This window comes from Delphinus delphis, chromosome 20 (assembly GCF_949987515.2).
Source record: "Delphinus delphis chromosome 20, mDelDel1.2, whole genome shotgun sequence".
Lineage (NCBI taxonomy): Eukaryota > Metazoa > Chordata > Mammalia > Artiodactyla > Delphinidae > Delphinus > Delphinus delphis.
The window spans coordinates 46,186,561-46,200,289 of record NC_082702.1 but is presented as its reverse complement, the minus strand read 5'-3'; the positions used below and the strand labels follow the sequence as shown (position 1 = coordinate 46,200,289).

Here is a 13,729-nt window from a genome sequence, read left to right as displayed (position 1 = left end):
CGAGCCCTGGTCTGGGAAGATCCCACATGCCGCGGAGCAACTAAGCCCGTGTGCCACAACTACTGAGCCCACATGCCTAGAGCCCACGCTCCGCAACAAGAAGCCCGCGCACTGCAATGAAGAGTAGCCCTCGCTCACTGCAACTACAGAAAGCCCACGCACAGCAACAAAGACCCAAAAGCAGCCAAAAAAAAAAAAATTAATTAAAAAAAAAGAATATATAACTGAAGCACTTTGCTGTATAGCAGAAATTAACACAATATTGTAAATCAACTATACTTCAATAATTTTTTTTTTAATGTAGTAGTGATTGGGGCACCATCTTTAAAGAATTCTGGTGGCTGTTATGTGAGGGTCAGAAAAGAATGGATCTCAGCCTGACAAAGACGAGAAAGCCGTGCCTCCCTACGTGACACAGGGAGGCACATTTACCACAACAACCCAGTTTGTCAATTAGAGTTCTGACCTATAAGCATTTGGGACAACAGTTAATCGACCATTAAGGTCCCCAGAAGTAAAACAGATGCTGGGCAGCCCTCTAAGGTACTGCTTGATGTGTATGGGAAGGAACATTCTAGGAGTGCCGAGAAGAAACCTGAGTCACAATGATGGGAATTTTTGGCTTTTTACCCAGTTCCCAGACCTAATCAGGTCACACACCTGGAGCCTTTTTCAAGGCGATCTCAGGGTCCTTTGAGGAACTATTCTCTGATGTAGCAGGTATGTAGTGTGGCTCTTCCCCCAAGCTTTTCCCGAGGAACCTATTTCCTGGAGTGACAGTGCACTGGGGAAAGGGAAATACCCAGACCATCAGGAGTTATCAGACACTGGCTCTGAGACCCAAATGCCAATGCAGTCCACCTTATTATGAGAGTTGGAGCTTACTATGGCTAATGATAGATGGAGCTCTGGTCCAAGTCCATTTAATGGTGGGTCCAATGAGACCACAGACCCATTTTAAGGTAATTTCCTTAGTTCCAAAAGGAAAGAGAGATATTTACTACCTGGCAAAATCACCATATTGGCAACCAGACCCGTGGAGGGAAGGTGATTATGATGGGATAGGCCTAATAGAAGTCCCTGGAACTATCTCCAACATGGTAAGTCAAACTCAATACCACATTCCAGCAGGATTTGCAGAGATTGGTGCTGCCATCCAAACTGAGTTATGGAAGGGTGGGTGACTTCTTCCTCGTTTCATTCACTCACCATCTGAATCATGGAGAATGATAGTAGTTTATTGCAAAGGTAAACAAGTGGCAATGCTAACCTGTGGTTCTAGATGTGATATCTTTGCTGAATCAAAACAACACAGTCCTTGGCCAACATTAAAAAAAAGACACATGATTTGGTGAGACTCCTGATTCTGGAGGTAACAGGTACAACATCTGGAGTGCTGGTCCCACAAAGTGTGGTGACCCACAACCCGTAAGACTGGGGCCCAGATAAGAAACAATTCTCGGAGGCCCAGGCTATGTGTACGTCATCCGGACGCTGGACCTTATCACTCAGCCAACCAAATGCTATTGGAGAGTGTCTGTGGCAAAGAGAGATGTCATATGGAGCCTATGGCAACTCCAAATAAGAGAATTACAGCCCAGAGTCCTAGGGTTTTAGAAAAAGACCTATGCCCTCCTCCACCAAAAAGTATTCTCCATTTGAAAAGCAACTCTGGGCTTGCTCTTGAGCATTGACAGAAACTGGATTGCAGGACACCAAGTGACTACAGACTCTAAGAGAGATCCATCGTTGAGGCCCACATTATCTGATCCACCAGACTATAAAATTGTACATTCAGTGGCATTCCGTTGCATGATGGAGGTAGGCTTGAGTGGGTCCAGACAGCCCAGTTAACAGCACAGGCAGTTACCGCACCAGCTCCTACCATTCTGCCAATTCCCTGCCAACCCACACCTATGGCATCATGGGAAGTTCCACAGAACCTGGAAAAGGAGGGGAGAAAAGCCCCATCCTGGTGCCTGCTGGATCTGCATGTTGTGCTGGCGCCTTGCAGCGGACAGTGTCTACCCTGCTGATCGACTCAGGGGCCCTGAAGGACAGTGGTGAAGGCCACCCTCCCAGAAGGCATAGCTGGCAGTTGGGGGTTGGGAAGCCTCACGTATAAGGAAAGGGTGGGAGTCGTGCTCTCCACTCTTCACATCCACCCACAACACTCTTAGCCATTACGTGGTCACAACTTCCCACTGACAGATACACCTTCTTTTCACCAGCAAACACATTTCAGAACAAACAAACGACTATATAGTTTCTTTGCTCTTTTTAATTCAGAGAAAAAGGGAAGAAAATAAAACAACATTTGTTTAAATAATTGTTGTAGAAAAGATCTGGGCCGGATGCTGGGACCTACCTCTTCCAGAATGGGGATTTATTAATGTTTTAAACAAAACAAAATCCAAACAAAAGAAGAAAAAGGAACAGAAAAGAAATAAATTATTCTGCTCAATACTGTTTGGCATATTGCATTGTTTTTTCATCTTTTAAACACTCAAAAGAGCCTCTTCAGGAAGCACTGAGATGAGACTGGCAAGAATAACTGGTACCTTGACTCTCTAAAATGACAACAGGAGGTGGTGAGAGAGGCGTTCCACTAAAGGCTCCCCTAACCCACAAACATTCTTTACTCCTCCTACTTCTGGAACTGGGAAAGGACAGACTCAATCTAAGTTCTCAATATATTAACTTTTAGGGGTGCCCACTGCCCTGCCCTAACCCTCTAATACACTCCCCTGCTGGCTACTGTTCCCCCAGCCAGCTGCAGGAACTACACCAATGGCCAGGAGGCTACCAGGTGGTATCAACTCACCAAGAAAAAAGGGTGGTTTTTGTGTTCGTCACTGTTGGGAAGGGGGATCCTTTTAGTGGTTTGGAAGCTTCACAGAAGCCCTTTCACGCCTCCTACACTTCCCCAACCTTGAAAGGTGAGAACACCCTCAGCAGCTTCCTCTAGGGACTTAAGCTGGGTTCAGTCATGCAAGTAGCGTCCAGCTGTAACCTCTGGTTGTTAGCTTCGCAGCCCTCCTAGAGCTGGAAATGGATAGTGGGTTAGAGGGAAAAGGCAGCAGGTGAGCAAGGGGGAAGGGATGTGTCGGCAGGGGAGGAGGCATGCAGGGGGCAAGTCTACTCCTCCCCAGCTATTTGCATGGCCAGCTTACTATTTGCAAAGAATCTGTTGGTCAGCCACCCCTAGTAACTTCAGGTTAGCTAAATCATGAGCCCAAAGCATCTCCAGCCTTCTTTCCTACGTGTTGCTCCCTTTCCCTAGAGCCAGACAAAGGGGGAAGGGCGGGGAGCAGCAGTGCCCCAATCACAGGGCAAGTTTTGATTTTTTTTTTTTTTTCCCAGAGCAACAAGTAGGCTGGGGAGGAGGCCCAGGACCTAGGGAGAGACACTTAAAAAAGGTTGTGGGCGAACAACAGGGGCAGAGAGTACACGTAAGTGTACCTTACATCTGATGTGACGGGGCTTCCTTGTTTCCTGCCCTATTCTTTCACCTGTGTTCCAGAGTTAAGCCCTAGGCGAATTCCGCCCCCAGCAAGACGTGAAAACAATTCTAGTTTTCTGGTGAGACACTAAATGCCATGGTCAGAAAGGCCATTCCATAGGGTGGCCAAAGGTGGGAGGGGAGGAGGCAGGAGGAGGGGACCCCCGTACCCTCTGGATTCTCACCGCATTTCTTTGGTGGGTTTGCACTCACCCATCTGCGCCTGACCGATAAAGGAAATGTGAGGTCTAGTTCTCTCGGAAGTCCAGAGCGGTTTGGGAGGGCTCTAACTTTTCCCCTGGGGAAAAACGCGCTCCTTGGAAACCACCTGACCACCCGCCGACCTCCCGAAAGCCTCCGCGAACGCCCCTCCGCCACGAGGGACCACCGGGAAGGGGAGGCCGGGCCGCTACTGTCCCTCACCTTCCCCACCATTTCCTCCTCCGCGCCCCCTGCGGGGTCAGGCCGGCCGGCGACTGAGCCGCCTCCGCCCGAGCCTGAGGAAAGTACTTCTCGGGGCCGGAACAAACTTCTGCTCCTTTGAGAGCGTGAAAAATCGATAAAATCCTACCCAAAAGCATACGGGAGTGGGGATTGATCGGCCGCCGGCCCGCCTCCGAAGGCCATTGATTGGAGGAGACGGGCCCCAGCGCCGGAAGTTCTCCTTGAGTCGCATGATTGGCTGTGAGAAACAGAGGCTCCGGCCGTCGCCAGCGCTGATTGATGCTAGGCCCGGCCAGCGCCCAGAGTCTCGTGATTGGCGGAGGATAGCCGGCGCTCGCTAGACTGAAGCATGATTGGTCCAGACTGCGGCGGCGTCGCTCCCGATTGCCTGCTGACGCCCAATAGAGCGCCGCGCCCGCGCTTAGGCCACCACCCCCAGGCTGACTCTGAGTCCCGGCTGGAGCGCTTGCCGGCGCTTCGCGGTAGGGCCGGAAGAGTCACGGCTGGGTCGGGCTCAGTTCCCTCGGTAGACCTCGATCTTGCTGGCCTTGGCCAGCATGTCGATGATGTGGGCCTCGAAGTCGGCGTCATGCACGCCTGTCTTCCGGAACTCGCCCGCGTACCGGTTATTCTCCCAGTAGTGGTGCCAGTTGCCCCGGCTGTCGGCCCCGAACCCGTACACGTTCACCTGCGGGGGAGGGCGGCGCGAGTCACCCCAAGTCGGGGACCAGGGAGCAGAGGGCGCGGAAGAGCCTCGGGTCGTGGTGCGGGAGGAGAGGGGAGCCGCGACGAGCCGACCCCAGCTAGAGGCCGGCAGCTCATCAATTTACAGCGCGCAGTTAGACCGGGGACACCCAGCCCTGACGCTAAGGACACAGTCCCAGAGGGAGACTTCTGCTCCCTTCCGGTTCTCCTTCCAACCACCCTCTGATTACATCAAGGACACCTCAGTTTGGGGCTAGTCTGTGACAGCTCTCCAACCCTTGCTAATTTTTTTTTTTTTTTTAATGGAGTACTTTTATTGAAAGCTGGTCAAGTACCCAGTACTATACACTGAAGAGTTTACTGGCAAAAGTGGGTGTGCTGGGCATGAGCACTACCGTGTATGGCACAGTAGCTCCCCCTGCTAGAGAGATGGGCTCCTTGAATGACTAACCTCCATTTTTAACACAGAGTAGGCCTGGGGCCCACAGCTGTGGGAGACACCATCCTGCTGAAACTTAACTACTTAACTACGTCATTTCCATTCCATTTACGTTTATGCTTATTGTTTATGGCAAGTAATATCAATTATGGTAGTAGTATTCAATTTCCTTTTTAAATAAATTTAACGTTTCAATGAAATGATTTCAGATTTGGTAAAATCATGAAAGTAGTTAAGTCTGGGAAATGCAGATCTATACCTTACAACCTAGAAATTGGGGGACTGAAAGCCACTTTGTTTCTTCCTGCAAAAACACATTCCTCTTGAGGCACTGCTAAGCCCCAACAAGGGCGGACTCCCTCTCATCTATGGGTCCCGCTATTTTATCAACTACCCACCTCATCACACACATGCAGAGCAAAGAAGAGTACCAGCATCCCCGTGGAAGGGTACCGCCCGTGATGCTCTGTCCACCTGTCGTGGATGTACTTGAAGAAGGCTGGGTTGTAGATCTGGACCTGAGAGGAGAAGGTGTAATGAGCACGTGAGGGCTTCTGGGGGCCTGGAGGCTCAGGCCAGGCTCTGAGCAGCTTCTGCCAGTTCCTCCATGCTTGCCAGTGGACCTGTTCATCAGGGTTCTCTGGTTCCTGCAGCCTCTGTGTGGGGTCAGGCATACCAGCAGATGGGCACTCTGAAGGTTCTAGAAGGGTTTGGGGGGTATCTGAACCACAAGACCAGGCACAGCACAAGTCAGGTCTGCACTGTTTCCTCTGGGGTGGGGATGAAGAAGGGGGAGGAGGAAACTTACCTTTTCTTTGTCCACTCGAAGGAAGGACTTCACTGGGGCATAGGTGCTGAAAGCAGAAAGAAAAATAACACTGAAGTGGCTCCATGGACCCAGGGATGCCTTTTCTCCCACTGAGGCCCAAGTGATGACAGCCTCACGACAGGCTCCCCTGCTTCCAGACTGCTGTCCCATAGCACATCACTGCAGTTCCTCGCTCAGAAACCTTCAGTGGCTCCCTATGTCCTTCAAGATGAAATAAGGATGTTTTAGACAAGCACTGGGGCCTTCCATAACCCAGCCCCAACTTTTCTTCCCACAAGGCTCTGCTGTGATCATCTCACACCCACCATGTTTGTGCTCTTACCTCTGCCCACAATAGCCCTCTTGCTACTCTCCTCATATTTGGCACAAATCCCTCCTTCCCTATTAGTCAGCCATGGTGCCTGTAACCTACACTCCCATTTCTGAGTATTCATGGGACTTAAACTCTACAGCACTTATTTTAGCCCTTGTGATTCCCAAATGTAAGATAAAGTCAGAAAACTGTAACTTATACTTCCGTGTTTAAAAAATACGTGGTGACAACAGGCAAAAGGTGGCAACAATCCAGTTGTCCATTGACAGACGAATGGATAAACAAATCTGGTATATCCATACACTAGAATACTATGCAGCCTTTAAAAGGGATGAAATCCTGACAGGCTACAACGTGAATGAACCCTGAAAACATTATGCTACTGAAATAAGCCAGACGCAAAAGGACAAACACTATATGATTCCACTTGTATGAAGTACCTAGAATAGTCAAATCAGAAACAGAAAGAATAGTGGTTATCAGAGGCTGGCGGGAGGGGGGAATGAGGAGTTACTGTTTAGTGGGTACAGAGTTTTCATTTGAGATGATGAAAAAGTTCTGGAGATGGGCTGTGGTAAGGTTTGCGCAGCCATGTGAATATACTTAATGCTAATGAACTGTGTGGTTAAAATAGTATATTTTGTTACACGCATACATTTTTACACACACACACAAACCTTGGTGAGACAGAGAGTAGATTAGTGGTTGCCTAGGGCTGGGAGGGAGGAGGGGTGGAGGGAGTGGGGGAGATGGCCAAGGGGTACAGGAGTATCTTCAGGTTATCTTCATCTTTAGAACATGCATGTATTCTAAAATTAATTGTGGTGATGGTTACACAACTCTGTAGACATACTAAAAGCCCCTGAACTGTACATTTTCAATGTGTGAATTGTATGGTATGTGAATTATATCTCAATAAAGCTGTTAAAAAAAAACTACTTGGTGAATTGAATTTCCTGAGGTTCCCAGCTGTGATTGGGCAACTGCCTCCAAAGAAAGTTCTCAGAAGGCAGAGCTCCCACAGTAGGAGCTACCTCCTAGAAAGGAGACCTGGAAAAGTGTCCTTCTCCACCTTACTACCACCAGTGTGCTGGCTGCCACCATGCAGGGAGTGACCCAAAACAAGCTGTGGCCTCAGCTAACCACCGTTTTGGGCCCTCCCTACCACTGTTTCTCTCCTCACCTGCCCCTCTTGGCCAAAATATTCAATTAAAGGAATTCTAAGATCCGTTCCCTGGACAACTCCTCCCAAGGTGGGCCTGTCACCCATATCCCACTTCCAGCCAGCAGAGGAGCTCACAATCGGATCTGCCCCGTGGACAGGGCACTGGCGATCCACAGTAGGTCCAGGGCTTTGAAGGGCACCAGCACGAAGCTGACGTTGGCGGGCAGGTTCTTGGCACTCTCGGGGTACATGAAATGGTGGGTGGTTCGGCTGCCGACATCCTGCTCAAAGCCCACGGTTGGCGCCTGATTCATCCTGCAGGGACAAGAGGGTGGTGTGAGAAGACACCACTGTGGAAACTGGTACAAGAGTTTTAGAGGACAGTTTGTTGCTGGCCATCAAACATGTAAATAGGTATGCACTTATCCAGCAATTCCATTCTTAAAATTTATCCTATAAAAATGGTTGCGTAAGTGTGCAAAGGATATTCACTGCAGTATTATTTACAATAGTGAAAAGGAAAACCAATCAAACAATAGAGAACTGGTTAATACATTTTGGTACATTCATGTAAGAGGATAGCATGTAGTCACCAGAATGAACAAAGTAGATTTACCTGTGCTGGTAAGAAATACGTCCAAGAGCTATTGAGTGAAAAAAACCAAGTGGCGTGAGGAATCTCACTTCTTTCCTTTTAACACATATCTTTTGAATACCTGTGCAGTCAGAGGAAATTACAACACAGAAAAGGAAAACTGAAAATTAGATAGTGTGATTCTATTTTTTGTGAAAGAAAAAAAAAAGAAAGGATAGAAGGAGGGGGCAGAGAGAGAGAGAAGGGAAGGAAGAAAGGAAGCAATGAAGTAAGGAGGGAAGGGAGGAAGAATAAAAACTAACTTTTGTATAAGAATAGAAAAAAATCTGGAAGAGTATTAAAGTTTTAACAATGGTTACTCTTAGGGAATGAGATAATTCACTTTTATTAAAAAACTGTGTTTTATTTTTAGCTGCATTGGGTCTTTGTTGCTGCGTGCAGGCTTTCTCTAGTTGCGGTGAGCGGGGGCTACTCTTTGCTGCGGTGTGCTGGCTTCTCACTGCGGTGGCTTCTCTTGTTGTGGAGCACGGGCTCTAGGTGCGTGGGCTTCAGTAGTTGTGGCACGTGGGCTCAGTAGTTGTGGCTCATGGGCTCTAGAGCACAGGCTCAGAAGTTGTGGCTCACGGGTTTAGTTGCTCCGTGGCATGTGGGATCTTCCCAGACTAGGGCTCGAACCCGTATCCCCTGCATGGGCAGGCGGATTCTTAACCACTGTGCCACCAGGGAAGTCCTGGATAATTCACTTTTTAGTGCATACATTTCTGGTTTTTTTTTCCCCAATAACAAGGACATATTACTTTTTTTTTGCGGTACGCAGGTCTCTCACTGTTGTGGCCTCTCCCGTTGCAGGCCACAGGCTCCGGACACGCAGGCTCAGTGGCCATGGCTCATGGGCCCAGCCACTCTGCGGCATGTGGGATCTTCCCGGACCGGGGCACGAACCTGTGTCCCCTGCATCGGCAGGTGGACTCTCAACCACTGCGCCACCAGGGAAGCCCCACATATTACTTTAATAATTTTTTTTTTTTTAAAAAGAAAAGACAGCCTTTCACAGCTTACAGCTCACCTGGCTGTTCTGTCCTCTTCCCTAGAAGACATGGAACCAAGACAAGAAGCTGAAGCACCCCTTCGGCCCCTGGGCAGATGGCTCAATTCTGCCCGTCCCAGCCACCCTGTCCCTGCACTTTAAGTTCTTGTCTCCCTTTCCACTCCAAGGCCAAGAGGGATGCCCACGTTCTGACAGAGCCCACCTTCAGCTGTCCCGGGCTGACGTGCAATGTAGGGCTGTCTCTCCTCTGCTGTCTTAGAAGAACCTGGAACCCCAGAGCAATCTCCCCCCTGCCCATCCCCCAGGCTGTGACACACAACTTCTAACTCCTTTCAAGTGGTGCAAAACACAGGATCAAAGCTCCCTTTTTTTGGTGAGCATCTTAAAAACAAGTGATCCAGCTTTAAACAAAAACCTGTTGGCCTTTTCTGTTGTGACGCATTGTGAGAACATTCCTATCTTGTGTGGATCACAATTCAGAATCATACCATCTAGGCGTGTGACTGTAACCTGGGCTTCCACTGGGGACACAGGGATCTGGGAGAGAGGGAGCAAAGTCTCCTCCACACACTCTCCCAGCTTTTTTACACTCATTTGAACGTTCCCTGTCCATAGAGTGGCCAGCACCCCCTAGCTGGGCCCTGTGTCACAGGGGTTCCCCTACTGGCTCCCTCCTGCCCATCTCCCATTGATGGCATGATGTGGTGACAGTGTGTCCAGGATGCCTGCCCCTCCCCCCTCCCCCCCCCACTGGTCGCTGTGCTGTACCTCATGCCTCTCTGGTTCCCTTCCCTTGAGGGACTGGAGGGTACTTTGGGCTGGGAAACCAGGAGTGGCCTGATTTGGAACTAGAGAGTGAGTCTGTATTCTCAGCCATTTCAGTTCCAGCCTGCTTCAAGCAGAAGCCTAGACTCTTTCCTACAGCACCAACTGTGCTCTGGCCCCCGAACAGGGATTAAGATCCTGCCTCTCTTCTCCCAAATCCATTTCTTTAGAACTGCCAGTCTGCCTACCATCTGGGTACCCCTCTGATGTCTTGGTCTTTAGGGTTCAGAAATACTGTCTCCTAGAGGGGATGAGAAGTATTTTTCCCATTCATTAATAACAGTTTGCTGGGACTGCTACAGCTCCACACACAGTATTGGTCCTATTGTCACCAAAGCCACAGTCTGGATCTGCCTCTGCCATGACAGCCCTGGGGTCTGTGAGGAACAGAGCAGGAACAGAGCAGTTGGAGAGGAAGCCTTAATGGGGACGGTGTTTCTCAGCTGGTGGCTGTGGATGCCTGGATTTGGCCTAGCATCCCCCTCTCCCCCCACCCCCCAACCATTCTCAACATGAGAAAGGTTCTGCAAGGAATGTTAAAAGCCTCAGAGACATATTGCTGCCTTGGTGTTGCTATGGAGACAGCAACAGTTTCTAAGACAAAGCCCTTCCCCCTGCCTCCTGGGAAACCTGGTCTTTCTGCAGTGCTCATCCTAAGAGATGCTTAGTGAAAACTGGGCATTTTCAGTATTTTTACTCTTAGAGCTCTTCCTCCACCAAGGAGTGGGATGGAAGGATCCCCACTGTGGCATTTCCTGCCTCAAGTCTAGGGAGATAAGTCTGAAAACACGGAAGTTCAGAAGCAGAATGAGCAGCCCATGTCCGGGTCACAAATCTACCTCTAGTCCCTGCTCACGCTTCGGCTCCCTGCTCCTGCCTTCGTCTGGAATGAGTGCCCTCCCAGCCCTTCTCTGTTCCTCAACGCTGGGCACAGACGTCTGTAGAATGAATGAGCCCCTGCACAATCGAAATGCTATGAGGTAAAGGTTAAGGGATGGGAGCCCAAAGCAGGCACCGACAGCTCCTTTTTCTGCCCAGGACGCCCCTCCTCTGCGAGTCTGCCAGAGGCATCACCTGTGGCTATTAAGCAAGACACTATTTTGGGGCCCACACTCCTGGCCCAACTGCTAAAAGGGACCAGGCAGGTGAAAGGGCCTCTGGGGGGAGTTTTCACAAGACATCAGCCAGGAGCCTAGTTTCAGCTCTTCGCAGAGGCATTCAGAGCTGGAAGCTGAGCGCGGGCCTCAAGCAAAGTTCAGAATGACAGTTCTGCCTCCTCATCCACCCCGACAAACACAAGCGAGAGACTTGAGCCTCCGTCACAGCACCCCTGGCAGCTGGCCGCTCCTACGCGGCCGCACAAGGCCAAGGAGGCCAGGGCCCCCTCCTGGAGGCCGGTCCTGGGTCCAGCCTTGAGCTCCCTGGGACTTACCTCATGATGAAGTTGTGCCCGTCCACATCCGGCCCGTAGCCAGAGCCCCGCAGGTTGCCCGAGTTCCCCACCACAGCACAGCGCCGGCACCGGCGGGGGTCCCGGAAACGGTAGGGGTTCTCGCCTGGTACTATCTGGAACAGCTTCTCCAGCACCTCGTTGGTGTTGTGTGACTTGAACTGAGGCTGCAACATCTGGGGAGGGGAGGGGAGCGGAGGGGAGAAGAAAGCAGGAGGGGTGTGATGGGGAGGGAACTCCCGCCTGCTCCCTCCCTGCCCTCACCCTCCAGTGTCCAACCGGCGCAGGCCTCCTCCCCGGGCTGTCATGGGGCGGAAATCCTCCCTGAGCAGTAAGGACCTTGTTCAACAATAGCGAAGTTTCCCTACTGAGACCAGACCAGGGAGGGCCCTGCTTTCGGGAGTAGCTCTAAGGTACTGGTTGGGCTCGGGGGGTCAAGGTGCTATTCAACACCTTCTCCAGGGGTCTGCAGGCCTGTGCCACGAAGCAGAGAGGCCCCTGCTCTGCTGTCCTCTCGGGGCAGCTCTTAGTCTCATAGTCATTTTGAGGTGCAGTTAATGTGGAAAGCCCCGGGGAGCTTCAGGGGCTTATTCCCAAGCAGCCTGCAGGGGGCGCCTCTGGGACTCAGCCTGAAACTCCAGGCAAGATCCACAGGATATCCGGAGCCCTGAGCCCTGGGGAAAAGGCAAAGAGGCACAGATATTCTTTCAAAGTCAGAACAGCTGGAATGAAACCGGTCCCCTGCACCTCCCACCACCAGTGATGCAAGAGACCATGAAATGAGGCCAGGGCAGCACTTAAACGCCTATAGTGCCAGGCAGGTAATGTGCAGGAGTGAAGAGGCAGGTGGGGCCTACAGCCAACAGGAGCTCCCATCGAAAAGGGGTGGCTCCAACCAACTGTCGCCTTGTGGGATTGTCAGCCCAGAAGGACCAGATTTTCTGGTTTCTCAAGAGAAGCTGAAAAAACAGAGGTCCTAAATGATGGTAACTCATGCAAATAGTTTAAGAACACTGAGTGAGCTGGATTCGGCCCCTGGGCCACCATCTGTAAGGGCTTTAAAATGTTCTGTGGTCCTAGCGGCAATGCTGTGGGTTTGCGGCTAAGCAGGAGCTGCTCAGGGGACAGAATGCATGGAGGGGATGGGTGGGCCTGCTTCTCTGCCTCTTCTCTGAGCACAGGAAGGGCCCCTGAGCACAAGAACATGAACTCAGTGTGGAGAAGCAGCTTAGCCCTGAGACAAGAATTTCTAAGTTCACAGCGAAAGAGGGTGGCTGTGGGGAGCAGCAGAGAGGTGGTTCCGGGGCTTAAACAGCCCTGAGTTCCACCCCCGTGAGCAGGGGGCCTGGCCTGCCTCTCGGTCCACCGCTGCCCAGAGGCCTGTTCTGGCTCTTCGTGGCCACCACTGAGACCTATGACCAAGGCAAGAAGGGTGTGACTATGAGCAACGGGCAGGACCCTTCAAGGGCTCCAGTCTGACATGTGAAGGGCGTGTGCGGCTCCTGGTGACTCCTGCTCTGTAGACTCCCCATCCTTAGGGACTCTGAGAGTCCGGGCTGGGAAGCAGGATCTCTGAGCTGCTCTCATAAGCCTGATTGCAGGAGCTCATCCTCACAGCTGTCCTAACTGTGAGAAAAAGGGAGAGTCATCACCCTCCCCATGTGCCAGCTGGGGAAACCAGGGACCATGAGCTGCCTCCCAAGTCCCCCAGCAGGAAATGCCTGCAGTCTGCAGGCCCCCCCGGGTCAAGTACTGATGCTGCTCCACCTCTGACATGTGTGGCAACCAGATGGCCCTGGCAAAGCCTAGGGAGTGACGCTCCAGAGATGACAGGGACAAGGTGAAGGGAGCTAAAGCGGCAGCAAGGTGACAGGATCCGGAAGAATGGGGAGGCTTGGGTACACCTGTCCCCCCATCCCCTCCCCTTCACCTCCCTTAGCCCCCAGAGGAGTTGCTAATGCTTTCCTATCCCAACCCAGAAGAAAGGCTTTTCCAGCAATTGGAAGGAACCAAGTGAGTGGCATGGTGTTTCAAATTATTTTGAGCAAACATTTACAAATTAGGATACTGCCTGCATAGCAACAATCACTGGAGCTGAGCTGCTGCCTCCTTTATAAAGGGCAGGCCTTCTTCCTGTTGCCATGCTCACTTCTCGCCATCTTCTCCCTGGGGAACCTGTTTCTCCTGGCTATTTCACCTCCCTGGCCCAGCAAGGCATCTCTGGTCTATGTTTGGCCTCTACAGGCACTAGAAAATATTAGTTTTCTTTCCTTCCAGGCCACAGCTCGCTCCCCCTTCACAATCTGTGATCCTAGGAGCTGGCTCTGGTCCAGTGAACCTCACACTTTGTCAAGGCTCTGGGGGCCAGAAGATAGACAGCCCCAATCCAAGAGGGGGCTCTAAGGGTGACTCCC

General features: G+C 51.2%; 1 protein-coding gene across 7 annotated transcripts in view; it reads right to left on the bottom strand.

Moving 5' to 3' along the window:
• Window positions 1–13,729, bottom strand: part of ST3GAL2 (ST3 beta-galactoside alpha-2,3-sialyltransferase 2) — a 76,437-nt gene that overhangs the window by 17,963 nt on the left and 44,745 nt on the right. For 4 of the 7 annotated variants that reach the window (XR_009517534.1, XR_009517533.1, XR_009517537.1 and 1 more), the window contains exons 3-7: window positions 11,298–11,491; window positions 7,533–7,712; window positions 5,899–5,944; window positions 5,489–5,608; window positions 3,688–4,634 (exon numbers count right to left, since the gene is read on the bottom strand). Coding sequence is in view for 2 of the 7 variants with exons in the window: in XM_059999614.1 (XP_059855597.1) it covers window positions 4,461–4,634; window positions 5,489–5,608; window positions 5,899–5,944; window positions 7,533–7,712; window positions 11,298–11,491 (714 nt within the window). In the remaining 5 variants the exon portion in view is untranslated. Of the gene's footprint in view, window positions 1–2,271; window positions 4,635–5,488; window positions 5,609–5,898; window positions 5,945–7,532; window positions 7,713–11,297; window positions 11,492–13,729 lie in introns of those variants that run through there. The other 3 variants (XM_059999614.1, XM_059999613.1, XR_009517535.1) reach the window with 2 other exon arrangements.